This window comes from Glycine max, chromosome 6 (genome assembly GCF_000004515.6).
Source record: "Glycine max cultivar Williams 82 chromosome 6, Glycine_max_v4.0, whole genome shotgun sequence".
NCBI classification, from domain to species: Eukaryota; Viridiplantae; Streptophyta; class Magnoliopsida; order Fabales; family Fabaceae; genus Glycine; species Glycine max.
In genome coordinates, this window is record NC_038242.2 from 33579080 (window position 1) to 33598494 (window position 19415).

Below are 19415 nucleotides of genomic sequence, written 5' to 3' on the forward strand. Positions count from 1 at the left end.
CCATCCGCTAAGCGCAACAGTTCGTGGCTAAGCGTGTAGAAAATCCTGGAAGCAAATGAGTTGTCCAAGATGTGCTCAATGAGAATCAATTCGCTAAGTGCACCGCTCGAACCTCTAAGCTGAGCGAGCACGCCTGACGCTAAGCCAGAAGTCACTTACACACGCCAAGCGAGCCTATCTATCGCTAAGCGTGCGCCTCCCAACAAAATTGCCTATTTAAAGCTGAATCTCGAAATTGAGAGGGTTGTTGAGTTTTTTGAGAGTTTCTGGTTGTGGAGAGACTAGAGAGAACCGAGCTTGAAGAGGAAGCTATATTGCGAAGCATTGGACGAGATTTTGAGTGATTGTGAGGTTTCTAGAAGTGGAGGAGACATCCCCAGTACCTGTAATTCTTCAATCTTTCACTTTCTCTTCTCTTTGTTGTAAAAGAAGCCTCCCTGCTATGGGGAGCTAAATCCTCAGTTGGTTCTTCCTATGGGGTACTTGATGTAAATACTTTTATATCTATCTGATGATGTTTTATGTGTTCTCTGTACTATCAATACTTCATGTTAGTATGCTTTTGCCTTGATCACGTAGATGCATGCTTAGTTAGGGTCACTCAACATTGGGAAATGGTTTAATCTTTAGAACTTGATAGGACGTGGCTAGTTTATCGTACTGTCACGAGGGATCGGGGTACGATAACCTAGTTGTTGGTATGTATGTCTTAATGTAGTTCTGGTCAAGTTTAGTCCAACAAGATGGATCTGAGGATAACGGTTGACTAGGATTAGGCTAAACATGCACGAGTCATCGAGGTGTAGCAATCAAGGAGATATCATAGAACACAGAAACATTGTTAGGTAGAGAACATCTTTAATAACATCAGTCCTCCAGTGGGAAGACCAACACGTTCTTTATCTGTCTTCATACACCACTACTCACGTGATTTACTGTTGAATATTTTAGTTGCATACTTGTCCATACCACGCACCAAACTTTCTTCCAAAGGCACTTATTTACTGAACCACAACTTTACCAAGTAAAACATGTTCCCCGAGAGTTTGATACTCGGTATTCACTTACCGTTTTATACTACTTGGGCGATCCGGTGCACTTGCCGGCCGTTCTTTCTATTTGGAAAGTTTAGTTCAGTTCTTTAAGTATCTATTCGTTATTGTTTGATTAATTGTGAATACTTCTTTTGTCTATATTTGTTTTCTTCTTGAACTGGGTAACCACTATTTCTGTCAGTATTTTGTATGCATAGATCTCCTACAGGCAATGTAGTTCCTCTGGACTTGAAAATTAAAGCTACTTTAAGAAGGCATAGAGCCGAGAGGAGAAGGAAATTGTTGCAAGATAGGACAGTAGCTTCCATTCTATAAGAAGAAGCTCAATCTTCTGACTCTACATCATCTGATTCACCGTCATCAAGGGAATCCGCTACAGATTTACCAGAAGCCTTTGTCATGGCTGAAAATCAACACAGGGTAACCCTTGATGATTATTCCAGTAGTTCAGTACAACAATTCTTTACAAGTATTGCAAGGCCAGAAGTGCAAGCATATAATATAAACTATCCTCATTCCTTGATTCATCTGATACAGGGAAACCTATTTCATGGTTTACCAAGCGAGGACCCCTATGCACACTTAGCAACATACATAGAGATTTGTAACACTGTAAAGATTGCAGGAGTGCTAGACAAGGCCTTAAGACTCAACTTATTTTCATTTTCTTTGGCAGGAGAAACCAAGAAGTGGCTCCATTCATTCAAAGGTAACAGTTTGAAGATGTGGGAGGAAGTTGTTGAGAAATTTCTGAAGTAATACTTCCCCGAGTCAAAGACTGCAGAAGGGAAAACCGCTATTTCATCATTTCACCAGTTCCCTGATGAGTCCTTGAATGAAGCATTGGAGAGGTTTCGGGGTTTGTTGAGAAAGACTCCCACACATGGATTCTCTGAGCCAATTCAATTGAACATGTTTATAGATGGGATGAGACCACAAACCAAGCAGTTGTTAAATGCTTCAGCAAGAGGGAAGATAAAGCTGAAAACCCCTGAAGAGGCAACTGAATTGATTGAGAATATGTCTACAAGTGATCATGCCATTCTATGAGATAGAGTACATCAACCCACCAAGAAAAGCTTGTTGGAGTTATCATCACAAGATGCTTTGTTGGCACAAAATAAGTTGCTTTCTAAGCAACTTGAGATCTTAACAGAAACACTTGGTAAGTTGCCAACTAAACTATCTACTGGTCAACCTTCCCATTCTTCTGTTTTGCTGGTTACAAGTTGTACCATTTATGGTGAGGCTCATGAATCAGGTCATTGCATTCCCATTGAAGAACACACTCAGGAAGTTCATTACATGGGAAATCAACAGAGACAAGGATACAACCAAGGAGGATTTTTAGGATTCCAGCAAGGTCCCTACAATCAGTAAGGGCAATGGAGATCACACCCTGGCAATCAATTCAATAAGGACTAAGGTGGATCTTCCAACAGGCCACCTCAACAAGGGCCAAATATTTTTCAGAGGACCACCAAATTGGAGGAGACACTAGCTCAGTTTATGCAAGTGACCATGTCCAACCATAAGAGTACTGAGTCAGCCTTGAAAAACCTTGAGATCCAGGTGGGTCAAATGGCCAAAATGTTAGCTGAGAAGTCATCCAACAGCTTTGGAGCAAATACCAAGAAAAATACCAAAGAAGAGTGTAAAGCTGTTATGACAAGAAGCATGAAGCTTGTGGCGGCTGAGGATAAGGATGTTGTTGCTTTGAAGGAGCAAGTTTCTTTGAAGGACACTACTGTTAAAAAGAAGAATAGGGTAACAAATAAGAGGAGTCAGTGGAGAGAAAAGCCAATAATTGTTCGAAAGGAAGAAATGAAAGACAATGAAAAAGAAATAGAGGGAGGAAAACAAAAAGAAAAAGAAAAAGTTTAAAAAAATAAAGAAGAAAAGAGTAAGAGTGAAAAAGCAAGAGAAAAGAGTAAAGAAACAACTTCAGATGAGGGAAAGGAAGTGCCATACCCTTTGGTACCTTCCAAGAAAGATAAGGAACGCCACCTGGCGAGATTCCTAGATATTTTCAGGAAATTGGAAATAACTATGCCATTTGGAGAAGCTTTGCAACAAATGCCACTCTACTCAAAGTTTTTAAAAGACATGTTGACAAGAAAGCACAAGTACATTCACCAGGAAAATATAGTTGTGGAGGGTAATTGTAGTGCTGTGATTCAGAAAATTCTTCCACCAAAGCACGAAGACCCTGGGAGTGTGACCATTCCTTGCTCAATAGGTGAAGTCACAGTGTGAAAAGCTCTCATTGACTTGGGAGCCAGTATTAATCCGATGTCGCTCTCTATATGCAGAAGACTGGGAGAGTTGGAAATCATGCCCACTAGAATGACTCTACAGTTGGCTGACCGCTTCATTACCAGACCATACGGAGTAATTGAAGATGTTTTGGTCAGAGTAAAACATTTTATCTTCCCAGCAGACTTTGTTGTAATGGATATCAGTGAAGATAATGACATTCCCTTAATCTTGGGAAGGCCATTTATGTTAACTGCAAGCTGTGTAGTTGACATGGGAAGAAAGAAACTGGAAATGGGCTTTGAAGATCAGAGAATTGATTTTGATTTATTTGTAGAAGACAAGCTTGTGCCAGAACAAAATGTTTGCTTACAGGTAAGGGAGGTTGAACAGGAGGTCCTGAAGGTGACGGCCAAATTTGATATCACCCATTGAGGTATATACGTTAAGCTAATGACGTTAAAAGAGCGCTTCCTGGGAGGCAACCCAGTTCTGATTCCTTTCATTTTGTTTTTTTTTTCATGCATTGCATAGGTTGGAATTTTCTTTATAATCATTGAAAAAAGGGGGATATCAGCTTATAATGAGTCATAGATATTTAGGGTTGGATTAAAATGTTTTTGAGAAATGGGGTTGGATTAAAACATCTGAGAATGTGGACTGAAAATAACTTAAAAACATTTTCATGAAAACAGTCCACTCGCTAAGCGCATATCATGCGCTGAGCACATCTCCTTCTTTCGCTAAGCGAGGTTAGCCTGCGCTAAGTGCTCAAACCCCTGCATCTCATGGTGATTGGCTCGCTAAGCTGGCCATGGGTGAGCCTAGCCCAATTCAATTCGATCTGAATTGGGCTAAGCGAGAGTACACTCGCTAAGCGCATCATGTCTGTGGCTAATCATGGTGTGCTGCGCTAAGCCATATTCCTTGCGGTCAAATTACTAGTTTAATTGAGCTAAGCATGACCCATCCGTGCTAAATGAAATTCCTTGCGGCCTAGATGGCGCTAAGCTAGCAACCGCTCTCTAAGCACATGACCCCCTGTATGCAGGATGCAGTATATTCGCTAAGCCGACCATAAGTGCGGCTTAGCGAGAGTTACAGGTTTTCTTATCTGCACAGTTCGCTTAGCACACTGCTTTGTGCTAAGTGAAATTAAAAAAAAATGAATTTTAAATAAGCCCATGTCGGCCCGCCAAGAGAGGAGGCAGAAAGCCAAACGCCTCTCCTGCTTAGCGGATTATTTCGCGAAGCGAGTTACTTGAAAAATGGTTAAGTGAAGTGCAATAGTAGTTACACTCACACTTACCCCAAAAATCTGAAAAGCTTTTCCTGCAACCTCTCTCTTCTGAAACTTTCGCATTGCATTTGTGCGCTCATTTTGCATCCTTCACCGAATCTTCACGAAGCATCTTCGATCCAGGTAAGCTTCCAACTTCATTTATGCTTCTTCTTTTGTTAATACCTTAGGATAGAAGACATTAAGTTAGCAATTTGATTTTTAGGTTTAGATTGTAAGTAGAATAGATAAAAGTTAGGACTTTGTTAGGAGTTGTTAGGCGTAGATAATTTTGATTGTGTTGTATGTCTGATAGGGGCCTATTAGAGGCCTAAAATAGGAAGTCGAAAGACTTCCTCGTCTGCGTTTTTTATGGAAAATGCGTCGAACTTGCTAAGCGCGGCTGGTGTGCTAAGCGAGTTCATCAATTAAGCCTTGACCATATACATTTCCAAATGAACTCGCTTAGCCAGCATGCATGCGCTAAGCGAGTTCAACCAGGTTGTTGAATGTTCATCTTCATTATGAACATCGCGGCTAAGCGGCATCTGGGTGCGCTAAGCCACTGTACACATCATTAATGACAAACCTGTGGCTAAGCGAGTGCTGTCTCGCTAAGCCCAGGTACCTTAGATAGATATTTTTGTTGACTGCCTCGCGCTAAGACGCGTCTGGCCTAGCTAAGCGCTATTCGTTGCGGAAGTGGTTGGGCTAGGTGAGCCTAGTCACTAAGCCCACTTAACTTAGTCAAATTTTGGAAGTGTTGCTCACGCTAAGCGCCGCCCCCGTGGGCTAAGCGCTATTCGTTGCGGCATGCATAAGGCTAAGCTAACATTGCTCGCGAAGCCATTGTTTGAAATAAAAGTGCTCTGCGCTAAGCGAGCGCCTATCTCGCTAAGCCAATTATGTAGAGAAAATTGTCTATCATGACTAGCTAAGCGCAACCCTGTTGGGCTAAGCCAGTGTGTTGTTTTTCCTAAGGCATGCTAAGCGAGCTGCATCTTGCTAAGTGCACGTTGCCAATTTCAATTTTTATTTTCTGTTTTAATTTTGATAACTTCTGGTCTAATAAACTGATGGATTCTTTTTATTGTAGATGGCATCCAAGAAGAGGAAAAGCACTGCTTCCAGACCTCAAGCTCAGTATGATACCAAGCGATTCCATTCTTTGGACGCTTGGAATAGACACAACGATAACATTCTCGGTCGGAATATCCTTCCGGAGAGAAATATGCAGATTTATCATACTGAGTTTCACGAGTTTAAAGTGGAATTGGAGAGGCATAATCTACACAAACGCCTCACCAATCTCCAAGATGGAAGCATAGATGTAGCTATGGTGAAGGAGTTTTATTCTAATTTATACACCACAGAGGAGCAAGCACCCAAGCAAGCCATTGTACGAGGACACCTGATCAAAATAGATGCAGATAGCCTGAATGAGTTCCTTTAGATGCCAGTGGTATTGGAGAAGGGGGAATCTTTACCCACCTACTCTAGACTTTGCAGGTTGAGGACTAATCCTCAAGAGATTGAAGCTAGGCTCTGTATTCCCCGCAAGGGGTTTGTTTTGAATGTTGAGGGCCGGCCATGGAAGCTTCTCAGAAAAGATCTAACGACACTGGCCCACACATGGAGTGTCTTCTCTTACTCCAACCTAGCTCCCTCATCCCACACCTCAGATCTAAATATGGATAGAGCTAGGTTGGTCTATGGCTTGGTGACTAACATGGACATGAACATCGGAGCCCTTATCTCAGGTCAGATTTCTTTTATTGCTCAGAGTAACTCCTCTAGGCTCGGATTTCGAGCCTTGATCACTGCCCTATGCAGAGCTAGAGGAGTTACCTCTGACAGTCTGACTTATGAGAGCCTGAGCCCGGCCATTAACTTGGCCTACATTAAGAAAAACTGTTGGAATGTGGATGATCTAACAATTAACTTCAGAGGGGTGAGGAAGGCAAGGGTGAGACCAGCTGATGTTCCTTCTTCTTCTACTCTACCAGCTCCTTCCACTTCTACTACTCCAACACCAGTTGTCCAGGAATCTCAGCGCTTTGAAGCCATGCTCCAGAGTATTCATCAGGGACATATTTTATTACTATAGAGCTTGCAGGTGATTGCTCCTCCAGGGTCCATTCTGTCGGTAGAGCAGTTCATTGAGAAGGTATCCTGGCCTGGAACATTGCCTTCTGTTGTGATAGAAGGTGAGGGTCCCAATGCTCAAGTACCTCAACAAGTACATGATGCATCATCTGAGGCGACCATTCCTGAGCCATTCATTTTGAGGTAGGCAGGGCACAAGTAAGGCAGGAGGCTGCTACTCTAGAGTGATCACCACAAATTTCACCAGATCCACCCTCTCCAATGGTGTATCAATCAATCTTCTTTTCAGTAGCCAGCAGACCCTCTTACACCAGTGCATGAGATTCTGGAGGACCCTGCCACACCAATCCTGGGACTGACTACCACTCCTCCTGCCACTCTTGTGCTACATTTGACAGATGAGGAGGGCACTCAGGATCAGGAGACTCAGCAGGATGACCAGTCACAGGAGTTTTAGATTCTTGTTCTTGTTTTTTGATAAATATTATAATTACGATGCTTTTAGTACAGTTGTTTTTTGTGATATGGGTTTATATTTATGATTACATACTTTTGATTGTGGATAGTAGTATGCATCTCTTGATGCATACTGAATAGTTTGACTTGATTATCTGAGTATGCAGTGCAAACATAATTATTTTTGTTGTGAAATTGGTGTTGTGAATTGATTGCATGAAAGGGTGAAGCATGTGTTGAAATCATGAGTTTTGAATGAGCATGTATGTTAGATGAGAAAGAACAAGAAAGTAGGATCACGATTAGAGATGTTAGTCAGTGGACAGATTGATTGAGAAAGAAAAGCTTGAACCATAACCCGGTGAGAGTGTGAACTTAATTATTGAGAGAACGACTAGTATGGAGCTATGATTTTTGTATCAATCTCTAAATTTTAGAATGAAATGCATAAATGTGGATATGGTGAAGGCCATTATTGTTTTATATATAAGTCAATTAACCAAAAGCTTACCTGTTTACCAATTATGATATCATTTGCACCCATCTTTGAGCTGAATTGTAATTGTCAAATTGAACCCTAAGCTCTGAAATTATTATCTCCATTTACCTTGCTTAGGTTTTAGGAGAGCACATTGGTTTAAGACAATTTTTCCCCAAATTTGGGGGAGTTGTTGGATGGATAAATTTAAAGGTGAGAAACTACAACACACATAGCAAATTAATAAAATGTTATGTGTTAAAAAAAAGAAGAAAAAGAGAAATTCAAATAAGTGTGTGCTATTAAAACAAAGTCAAGTGAAAGGCTGATGAATGGGCTAAGTGGATTGAAAAGACAAACTGGGTTAGTATAGGATTTATGCTCTCTTAGAACTCAAGCTTTTGCATCCTAGAAAAACCAATATTTTTGTAGCCCAACCTCATTACAAGCCAATAAAAGTCCTTCTGATTCAATTTGTGTATTTCTGACTTTATGGCATGAAATGAAGTACAAAGATTGGACCTCTTGTTAGTTGTTATTGCTAAATAGCTTAAACACTTATGTGTGAGTGATACAGTAGCTGTGAGAATTTGGTTAAGTATCTTTGCATGAAATTTGTCTCCTGCCTAGCTCTATTTATTGTGTTGCTAACTAACATGTTCTTTTTCTCTGAAAAACTACATGTCTTGTGAAAAGCAATTGATAAAGGCATTTTTGTTTCATTTGGTATCATGCAACTAATATTTTGGGAATTACACACCTTTGTACATAATCACTGCATGTTTTGTCACTTGGGGACCAGTGAGTTGTTCTTTATTTGCTTGAGGACAAGCAAAGCTATAAATTTGGGGGAGTTTGTTAGTCGGATAATATGACTAACTTTTGTGTAAGAAACTTGTGTAATTTGTATACAACTCCTCCCATTTATGGTAATTTTTGTAGTGTTGTAATTAATTTTTGTTAAATATAGGTAATAAGTACTAAGTATCCCCATTTTGTGTATTCAATGATCATTCCTTTTCAATTTTAGGCTAATTAGGCAAGTTTGGTGGAAGTGCTAATTTTGAGCCACTCACTAAGCCAACTCTCTGGCTTAGCAAGCCATACGCTAAGCGCAACAGTTCATGGCTAATCGTGTACAAAATCCTGGAAGCAGATGAGTTGTCCAAGATGTGCTCAGCGAGAATCAATTCGCTAAGCAACTGCTCGAACCTCCAGGCTGAGCGAGCATGCCTGGCGCTAAGCCAGAAGTCACTTACACGCGCCAAGTGAGCCTATCTCCCGCTATGTGCGTGCCTTCCAACATAATTGCCTATTTAAAGCTGAATCTCGAAATTGAGAGGGTTATTGAGTTTTTTTTAGAGTTTCTGGCTGTGGAGAGACTGGAGAGAACTGAGCTTGAAGAGGAAGCTATCTTGCGAAGCATTGGATGAGATTTTGAGTGATTGTGAGGTTTGTAGAGGTGGAGGAGACATCCCTACTACCTGTAATTCTTCAATCTTTCACATTCTCTTCTCTTTGTTTTAAAAGAAGCCTCCATGCTATGGAGAGCTAAATCCTCAGTTGGTTCTTCCTATGGGGTACTTGACGTAAATACTTTTATATCTATCTGATGATGTTTTATGTGTTCTTTGTACTATCATTACTTCATGTTAGTATGCTTTTGCCTTGATCACGTAGATGCATGCTTAGCTAGGGTCACTCAACATTGGGAAATGGTTTGATCCTTAGAACTTGATAGGACGGGGCTAGTTTATCGTATTGTCACGAGGGATCGGGGTACGGTAACCTAGTTGTTAGTATGTATGTCTTAATGCGATTCTGATCAAGTTTAGTCCAATAAGAGGGATCTGAGGATGACGCTTGACTAGGATTAGGCTAAACATGCACGAAACATCGGGGTTTTGTAGTCCAGGAGACATCATAGAACACAAAAACATTATTAGGTCGAGAACATCTTTAATAACATCATTCATCCAGTAAGAAGACCGACACGTTCTTTATCTGTCTTCACACACCACTACTCACGTGCTTTACTGTTGAATAGTTTAGTTGCATACTTGTCCATACCACGCACCAAACTTTCATCCAAAGGCACTTATTTACTGAACCACAGCTTTACCAGGTAAAACAAGTTCCCTGAGAGTTCGATACTCGGTATTCACTTACCATTTTATACTACTTGCACGATCCGATGCACTTGCCGACCGTCGAACAATTAGTTGGCCCAATTGAGGCCCATCCCTCCTTCTTAGTAGTAACCATATATATTAGTGGAAGTTAGTTAGTTAGAGAGTGAGTTACTTCATTTTGTACCAAAAACAAATTTAGTTACTTGCTGTGCAAGCTTTAGGATCAAACTCTTCTCTATCTTTTTCTCTCTCAACTGTTCTTCATTCTTCTCCTTCTTCACTTTTTTCTTCCTTTTTCTTGTACAAATGTCGTGGCTCTTTCACTGGTGTTGATCATGGAAGGCTAAGCACTCAATCAATCAAAGGATCCACTCCAAGCACGGCTAAATTTGAGTTCTGGTTTAGTATTTCTAATTTTGTGTGAATGTTCATCTTTTTCTTCAATCCTATTTTCGATTTTCATGATTATGAATATGATTAGGATTAAAAACGAATTAGGCTATGAATTCCTTTCCTAATTTCAAACTTAATCATAGATTGCTTGGATGATATTCCAACCTAATTTGCAATCTCAATGAATTTAGGGATTAATTCGATTGAACTAACTCCAATGACATTGATTGAACCTTCATAACTTGATCATTGTCTGCAAAAACGTGATAATTCGATTTGCATTGGTTTGGTGAATTGGATTGATGATCTCTAATCTGTTTTACAACAAGTTTGTGTAATTTTGTTTGTGTTCTACAACTATGTTTAAGTTTAGATTTCTCATTTATGTTCTGTGTTTTTGCATTTCTTTCCAGTGCCTACAAACTATTCCTTGAAATTCCCCTTTTTGTTTATAAGTGAATCAAATTCAGAACCATATTGAATTGTATCTTTGAGTCGACCTAGGTTAATTATGTAGTACAAAATTTCATAGTTTTATTTGTTTTGAATTGATTAGACAATTGTTATCAACAACCTTGCAAAAACATACGTATGTGAGTAATAGCACCAAAATCTACTCACTAAATGCCCTTGGGTATGAAAACTAAATTACTTTAGAACAAACCAAAAATGAGAAATTTACCCTTCTTCGCAAACAAAATATTGTACTTTGGACACTTTTACTTCATATGTCCCACCCTTTTACAAAAGTAACTAGTAAATTCCTTATTCTGCTATCTTGTTTCATCTCTAATTAAGAACAACTTTATGCAATATATATCCTCAACTCTCTTCCATTTCTTATTCTAAGAATGACTTAGTTTCATTAGGATTCGATAAAGAACAACCTAGTTTGATCCAGCATCATGTTAAATAAAGCCCTATTAGAGTTTTCTATAGTTAATTTGGTCAATTCGTTTAATTCAATGCAATTGAGAAAATTCTCAACTAACTTCTTCCAAACTTTAAAGTTTGTGCCATGCAGCTTTAGGATTCCCAAAAAAAAATGAGTAGTGAAAATAATAGTGGTAGCACACCATTAATCCCAAATCTTTGGATTGAAAGAACTAACTCTAAGTGGTATTCTTAAAATAATGATCAATTATTTAGGGGTGTAAGTGAGGGAGAGTCACTCGCGAACCCGAATTGACCTAAAAGCAATTCAAATAGTTTGGATAGGATAATTTTTTTGTTTGGGTCAAACCCAAACCAAACAATATCAACCCGTTGAGTTTTGGATTGAGTCACGAGTTTTAATATCCAAACCTGCTAACTTGTTGACCTGAACCGTTAATTTGTATTAATTATTATTACATGTAATATATAATATATTTTTAAATTTAAAAAAAATCAAATACTATTGACTATTAATTACATAGACTTATCAACCTAAATTGAGTAAGCATCATTGGATCCTTAACCTTCAAGATCAAAGCGACAAGGGTTTTATTGATTCAAGCCACTTCAGATGGGCTTCTCAAAATATTTTGAATCTATTTACAAAAAAGTAGGCCTTATAATATCCCATCGATTTTGATAAAAAAAAAGTGTTTGAGACTTATCTTTACTATGTTTATTGAAACTACTTATCTCGAATATGGTGTGTTTAATTTCTCACCCCCATGGATAGATAGATAGATAGATAGGAATTAATGGAGTGGCGTGGGATGTAACATCATCACAAAATTTTCTTTTTAATAAAAAATCTAACAAGAAACAATTGTGTTTGATTTATTTAATAAAACATTTAGTTTACAAAAAATAGTGTTTTAATAAAAAAAACAAACAAAATTAAATGTTTTGACCCGCTGACCCAACCAAACTCAAACCGTTTACAAACATGTTGGTTTGGGTTGGGTTTCATTTTTTTCTTAGAAAATCGACCCAAACCAACCCGTTCAAATTTGAATGGGTTGGGTCATGGATTTGACCAAATCCAACCCAAACCAAAACGCTTACTCCCCTACAAATATTGGTGATAAGTTTTGTCAAAAAATGGTTGTCTTTGGACACTCCATAATTCACATAGAAAATTAATCTAGTGTAACTTCAGTCATATAATGATTTTCTTTAGAGACTTCATTATTCACATGGAAAACTAATGCTTATAATCACCACACATTTATTATGGGAAACTTGTCACTATGCAACCAAATTGCATCTTTTTTTGGGCATAGAACAATTCACATGAATAATTCTTTGGAACTTCTATGTTAATTCAATCAAATTAACCTACACAGGTTACTTTGGCAAGCTACTGTTTTAATTAATTCAACCAAATATACCAAACAATTTAATAAAAAAATAGAAAATCTTAATTTACACAAGTTTTACACATAAAAAAAAGCCCAAAATTGTACATTTGTATGACCCCCAATGATCATATATCACCCTGTAACAATCTTTGAGAGATATATCTCAAACTATTTTCAATTTCACCCACAAATCATTGACGTGATCACAATAACCTTATTACAAATTACAAATTTTATAAGACTATCAATCACTGATTCCAAAATAAAATATAATTACCATAAAATATATTTGTATACCGATTTCATAATATTTTCATATCAAAATCAAGAGTTATTATCCATAATCCATTTCCAACTATATGAGTGACGAGGAGTGATATGCAATTATCGAAGATAAATACAACTCTACACGCAACATAGAGTGATTTATAAATTTATACACAATTGATTTACGTACCGGGGAAAAATTGATGCCAATTAATGCTGGAAATCATGAAACAAAATTCAAATGGCAAAAACGTTATTATTCTAATCTTAGGTAACAATCTTAAGAATAAAAGACGTGGCAACAATATATCTCTACTGGAAATCAAATGAAAAATATCTAATATTCAAAAAGTGATAAAACAATATATTAGATGTATCTTTATCTTTATTACATGCCAAAAAAAACAATTTCACATGTCCGTATATATACAACAATATATACTTACCAAATCCTTAATATTGGAACCGCATATAAAATCCTAATCACCATTCAATTCCCTTTATTTAGTAATTCATAAATCAAGAAAATAAAATCATCGATTCTTTATAATGGCATAATATGCTAATCCATTCCTTTTAACACTTTTTTTTAAGTCTAGGTCAACAAATTTATTATTTTCGAAGAAGCTAAACAATATTCTTAATTTTCTATTATAATTCGTGAACACTAATTATAATATTAGCCCCTTATAGATATCATGAAAAGCGTACATTAATCCTGGGAAAAGTCACAAGTCATTAATAGAACATTCGAACAAAGTATATCTTTATTTCGAATGCTGAAAGAAAAAAATCTTGATAATCAAGTAATGAGGATTTGTTGTTATACCACTTGTTAGAATATCTTGAATTTTTAATTCTTATTCTTTATTCTTTATGAGGAAGTTAAAAACTCAAAAGTTTATAATTTACGATAATTCACCAAAAGTTCATAAGATTTACAACGTGCTTCATTATTAAGGATTAGATAAAATATTTGAATTTGTAGTTGGTTCCTGATCAAAGCATTGTTTGACAATTTTTTTTTTGTTCAATCACAAACAATCAATGGTCTTATGGTTCTTCCTCAATCGAAACCTCTTTATTCCTCAACAATATCTTCATAATTCTTCAATGAGAAAAAGAGAAACTATATGCAATGCCTCAGTATATTGGGTATCATAGTCTTCTTATAGTGTGTTAACCTAACAGGATTTCCATTATTCCCTAATTTGACCACATAAAATAAAACTCATTACTGATAAATAGCTAATACAATTGTCTTGTAATGTTAGCTCACGTTAACTATTGGATTATAAAATTTCAACATATTTGTGCAACTTCTATTTAATAAAGGTGAATTAAATGAGTGAATATTAAAAGATTACTCTGTCTATTGTAAAATAAGTCGCCTTTGAAAAATTTGTCTTAAAATAAGTATCATGTTGATATCCTTTTTCCACTAATACTCTAATAATTGTCAATTCAACTTTTCAATGTAATATTACTAAGGTTAGTTTCTTAAAATTAATATTCCTTGTCATATATTTTTGAACTTTTCTTAATTTGTGTAAACCAACCTGGAACAAGACATATTTTGAGATGAAGGAAGAATTTTCTATGACTATTTTTTTCCTTATGAAAAAACATGTCTAATTTTCATTCAAATATGTATAACCTTGCATAAATAAAAATATTTATATGTATTGACTTTTGCCAATGAAATAGATATTTATTAAATGAATGCATTGATGTTATGTTCAATTTGATTAATAGATAGTAGTAGTAATTCTTTAGGCAAAAACATGTCAAGTTTGGGAAATTCAAATACCCATATAATTCGTTATTCAAATATTTTTGACTTGTTTGGGTCTATCCTTAATTAAATAGAGGTTTATTTAATGCATAGATATAAAAAAAATTAATATCTTTTAAATAAAAATATTTATATGTATTGACTTTTGCCAATGAAATAGATATTTATTAAATGAATGCATTGATGTTATGTTCAATTTCATTAATAGATAGTACTAGTAATTCTTTAGGCAAAAACATGTCAAGTTTGGGAAATTCAAATACCCATATAATTCGTTATTCAAATATTTTTGACTTGTTTGGGTCTATCCTTAATTAAATAGAGGTTTATTTAATGCATAGGTATACAAAATATTAATATCTTTTAAATAAAAATATTTATATGTATTGACTTTTGCCAATGAAATAGATATTTATTAAATGAATGCATTGATGTTATGTTCAATTTCATTAATAGATAGTACTAGTAATTCTTTAGGCAAAAACATGTCAAGTTTGGGAAATTCAAACACCCATATAATTCGTTATTCAAATATTTTTTACTTGTTTGGGTCTATCCTTAATTAAATAGAGGTTTATTTAATGCATAGATATAAAAAAAAGTTAATATCTTTTGATAAATCTTTCTCTATATAATTGGCATTTTATTAGTCAACCCTTTTGTTCTATAGTGTTCAAAAAGTGTAACAATGGCTCCTAGTTCCACATTGCAATTCCCAATTCTCTTGGGTCTTCTCTTAATTTCATTTCTGGGTGTTGAAGGGGTACTTCCCCCATCATGCAATCGCTATGAGTGCCCCAACTATAATGTCAAATATGTAGGCAAAAACTTTGAAATCCGTCGTTATAATTCACCTGTGTGGATTTCAAATCTGGCTGTTCAAGACCCTTCTTTGGTTGGAGCTACAAGATCTGGCTTCAAAAGGTGATTTCACTTCTTTTGTATTAAGCAAATTTATATCAAATTTTGATTTTTTTTAATCATGTTTTGAGTAATGCATTAATAAATCTGGGTATTTTAAGGATTGTATTAAAACTAATAGCATGTGTCTTCTAAATTTACAATGTATGTTACATTATACGCTTATATAATGGGATGTCAAAGTTTTATCAATTCACACGAAATTGAATTAACAAAATGAAAAGAAACTCTATTGTAATCGATTGAAGAAAGAGGAGGAGAAACAATAATAAAAGGTTGTATACTTACACCTTTTCTTCACCCATAAAATTTTAGAATTCCTTAAGTAGATGAGCATAATCTTAGGTTATAATTTTAAATATCAACTTTAATATTTATCACTGCATTTTTTTAATTTATCTTTTCTCTTCTTTTTATTAAACTTCATTACATTATTTATCATATTTTTTTTTTCATTCCTTAACTAAGTTTACACACTAGCAAAGTGTTATAATATTTTTATTTTTCAGACTATTTAGTTATATTTATGGTAACAACAACTATAAGAAGGAAATGAACATGACAACGCCTGTGATCAGTGAAGTATCAATTAATGGTGGAAATTCCTCAATTGTTGTGAGCTTCTATGTGCCGAAAGTGAACCAAGCAGACCCACCTTTGGCAAATGGTCTCTATGTTCAGAGATGGAAAACTATAGATGTAGCAGTAAGACAATTTGGTGGATTTGTCAAAGATTCTAATATTGGGTTGCAAGTGTCGGCCTTGAACGATAGTCTTACCGGCACTACATGGTCCGCTATTGTTAAGAATAAGTACATTGTGGCACAGTACAATTCCCCTTTTGAATTGTACAATAGAGTGAATGAGATATGGTTTTTTTATGAATGATAATGATATGCAAGTGGAATATGCTAGACAAGATTGACTCATCTTGTTATCAACTTAAATCAGTGAATTATATCATATATAAATGAACAAATTGTTGCAATAATTCATTACTATATATACTTAAATGAATATGGTGTGATGATAATTCAATAGAAAACTTCTACATCCATTGAAATTATTATTAAAATTGAATTAAAAAATTAGCTCAAGAAAAATCAAATTTTATTTTCCATAGTTTAAACGGAGTTTAATCAATATATGATTAACATTGTAACAAGTATCCCGAGAACTTTGTAATTACATTTTGAAGGAAAGGCAAGTATTAGCATGACAATGTTTTACATTGAAGTTGTGATTGTGATTAACTGAACTACAAGGAATCACACACATATGCGGTTGATACAACAATTTATATATAATTGTGGCTAACATGACATTGTTTTACAAAGAATCGCACATATATATGTGTGGTCAACACCAATGTTATTAAACTCGTTTTGAACTGCCGGTTCGACTAGTTGAATCAGAAATCGATCACCTGACAATCTTGATAATCTAAGCCTGTAATTGGATCAATTATTCTTTTAAACCTGTGAAAATCAGTCGAATGGTTTTTAACAAAATCGATAACCCATTGGTTATTTGTGAATTGGTTCTTTATGTTTTTTTGGACTGGCATTGTTGCCACACACTTCCTCGTACTTGCTTTTTGTACTGATGTTACTGCAACATGCTTGCCCATACATATTTTCTGCATTATTGCTAGCTAGTAGTTATTGTCATGCCTTCTGCAATATTAATTAACAATATAATACTACTATAATAATAGTCATACATAATAAATAATAAAATACAGTGAAAAGACAAATAACAAAAACACGTAGAATCGTTTAAAGCTAAAGCTCACATGTATAGTTATAACATGATATATGTATTTGAATAAAAAAAATGTATATGTTTAATATTCTTCAATGATTATATATTCATAACAGTTATATTAAATAATACATATACGATCTATTATTAAATGCACTTTTATTTTATAACAATTATATTTATAATATATATATAACAATAATATATGTACTATATATTAAACATACTTTATGACAATTATATTAAATACACTACATATATATATATATATATATATATATATATATATATATATATTGGGTCGAGCTAGTCAATTAGTGACTCACTTGTTCAATCCTAGACTCAATGACCTGATAGCGCGATCGAGTCGATGACTAGTCCAAGTCCAATAACATTGGTCAACACAATTGTTAGGGGTATTTCGGAAAGTGTACCTGTCAAACATGTAATACAAAGGATAAGTCCAATATAAGTTAGGTACGGTTGTGAACTTCTAACTTAGGCTTAAAAAGTTGTACCTGGGAGAACTAAAATAATAAGCTTCAAGTGGATTTGTGAAGTAACAAAAAGATAAAGTGATAAAATAGGAAAGTAGATTTTTTAAGTGGTTTTAAAACTAGAAAATGCAATTGATAGAGGACTATCCAAGGAGAAAGAGTTTGGCTTGGGTGGGCTCAACATAGATGGACCAATCACTTGAGCAAGAAGTAAAACATTTCAAGAAGAGTCTGGCAAGAGACTAAATTCTCTTGTGCAGGAAAGAAAAAATGAAGAGAAGCTCATAAATTTTAGGCAACTTTTAGAATATGATTTATTTTCGTTTTTAATTGTATTTTGCGCTTATTTTTGAACTTGTAATGGGCTGCCACAACCTTGTATTGTTATTTTTAAGTCTTTTAATTATTAGATTAGTTATTGGGCCTTGGGCCTAATTTAATGTTAATAGTACGAGTTATAAATAAACTCATTAAACACTTTGTTGATAGTTTTTGATGAAATTTTAGATTTGACATAGTTAAGAACTCTTGGTTCTTGTGTGAAGCTGATGAGAATCCTGAAACTGGCCAAATACAGGCTAAAGGCCCAAGTGGAGAAGGATGAAGGTCCAGAGGCAGAGACAATATCAAGACTATTAATTGTCACTGAAGGCCCAAACTAATTTAAAGGCCCAAGTTAAATATGTTTTTAGTTATAATTTTTATTTATTGTAATTTTGACCCAAACTGTTTAGAAGGCTCATGTCCATTTTTATCTTTTTGTTCAGATACACTATAAGTATTGGTTTTTATTTTCAACAAAAAGAACTTTTGGCATTTGATAAAATTTGGTGAAAGCTTCTCTCTGGGTTCCTTGTTGAACCAATCTAAGACTTATCAAGGTAATCCTTGTGGCGTCTACCCTAATTTATCTTCCTTCACCGAAAATGGCGTCTACCCTGATTTATCTTCCTTCACCGGAAGTGGCGTCTACCCTGACTTATCTTCCTTCACTGGAAGTGGCGTCATCCAAAATCAAACAATCCGCTCCTAGTCAGGTTCACATCATCTGGTATCAGAGCTTCGGCTCTTGATACAGGTTTTATCCTATCCAAATCTTTTTCTTTGTATTCTGTCCAGGTTTGTGTTTTTGTTATTATTCTGTTATTTGCGTTCTTGTTTACATCTTGTTTCATTCTTATTTGCGTCTTGTGTTTTGTTATTTGTGTTCTTGTTCTTGTTCTTGTCACGTTCTTGTTCTTGTTGCTTGTGTCTTTCACACTTTGTGTCAAAAAAAAAGTTGCAGAAATTTTGAAAAAAAAAAGTGGGTGATTGTTCTTTGAATACGAAATCGAGTCATTTAGAGGTATTTTTTTTTTGGAAAGAAAATCGTGGATCAAATCCCCTGTTCTAGATTCTCCTCTGAATTCTGAGCATTTTGATATATAGTGGGCCTCAAACGGACAACCGTAGCAAAAGTTATGAGCATTTGAAGTTTACTGGTCATATCTATTATCTTATCTGTTATCATATCTGTTATCCAAATTAAATCTAATTTGTTATCCAAATCCAATCTAATCTGTTATCCAAATCAAATCTAATATATTATCCAAATCAAATCCAATCTGCTATCCAAATCAAGTCCAAGTTGTTGTCCCAAATCAAATCTATTACTCAGTCTGTGATAATTATATTGTCTTTCCTTTTATTTTATATTACCTTGTGTGTCTAATTTGGTCCATC

General features: G+C 35.3%; 1 protein-coding gene across 1 annotated transcript; it reads left to right on the plus strand.

Moving 5' to 3' along the window:
* Window positions 1-15199: 15199 nt before the first annotated feature.
* Window positions 15200-16342, plus strand: LOC100778881 (heme-binding protein 2). The gene is made up of 2 exons (XM_003525918.5): window positions 15200-15435; window positions 15942-16342. The coding sequence occupies exons 1-2, from the start codon at window positions 15200-15202 to the stop codon at window positions 16318-16320; spliced, it is 615 nt and encodes a 204-aa protein (XP_003525966.1). The 3' UTR covers window positions 16321-16342.
* The last annotated feature ends 3073 nt before the right edge of the window (window positions 16343-19415 follow it).

Bases quoted from the DNA above. Each gene is read 5' to 3' on its own strand.
- LOC100778881 (XM_003525918.5), top strand. From the start codon at position 15,200: ATGGCTCCTAGTTCCACATTGCAATTCCCAATTCTCTTGGGTCTTCTC. The intron at 15,436-15,941 runs GTGATTTCACTT...TTTATTTTTCAG, and splicing joins ACAAGATCTGGCTTCAAAAG to ACTATTTAGTTATATTTATG.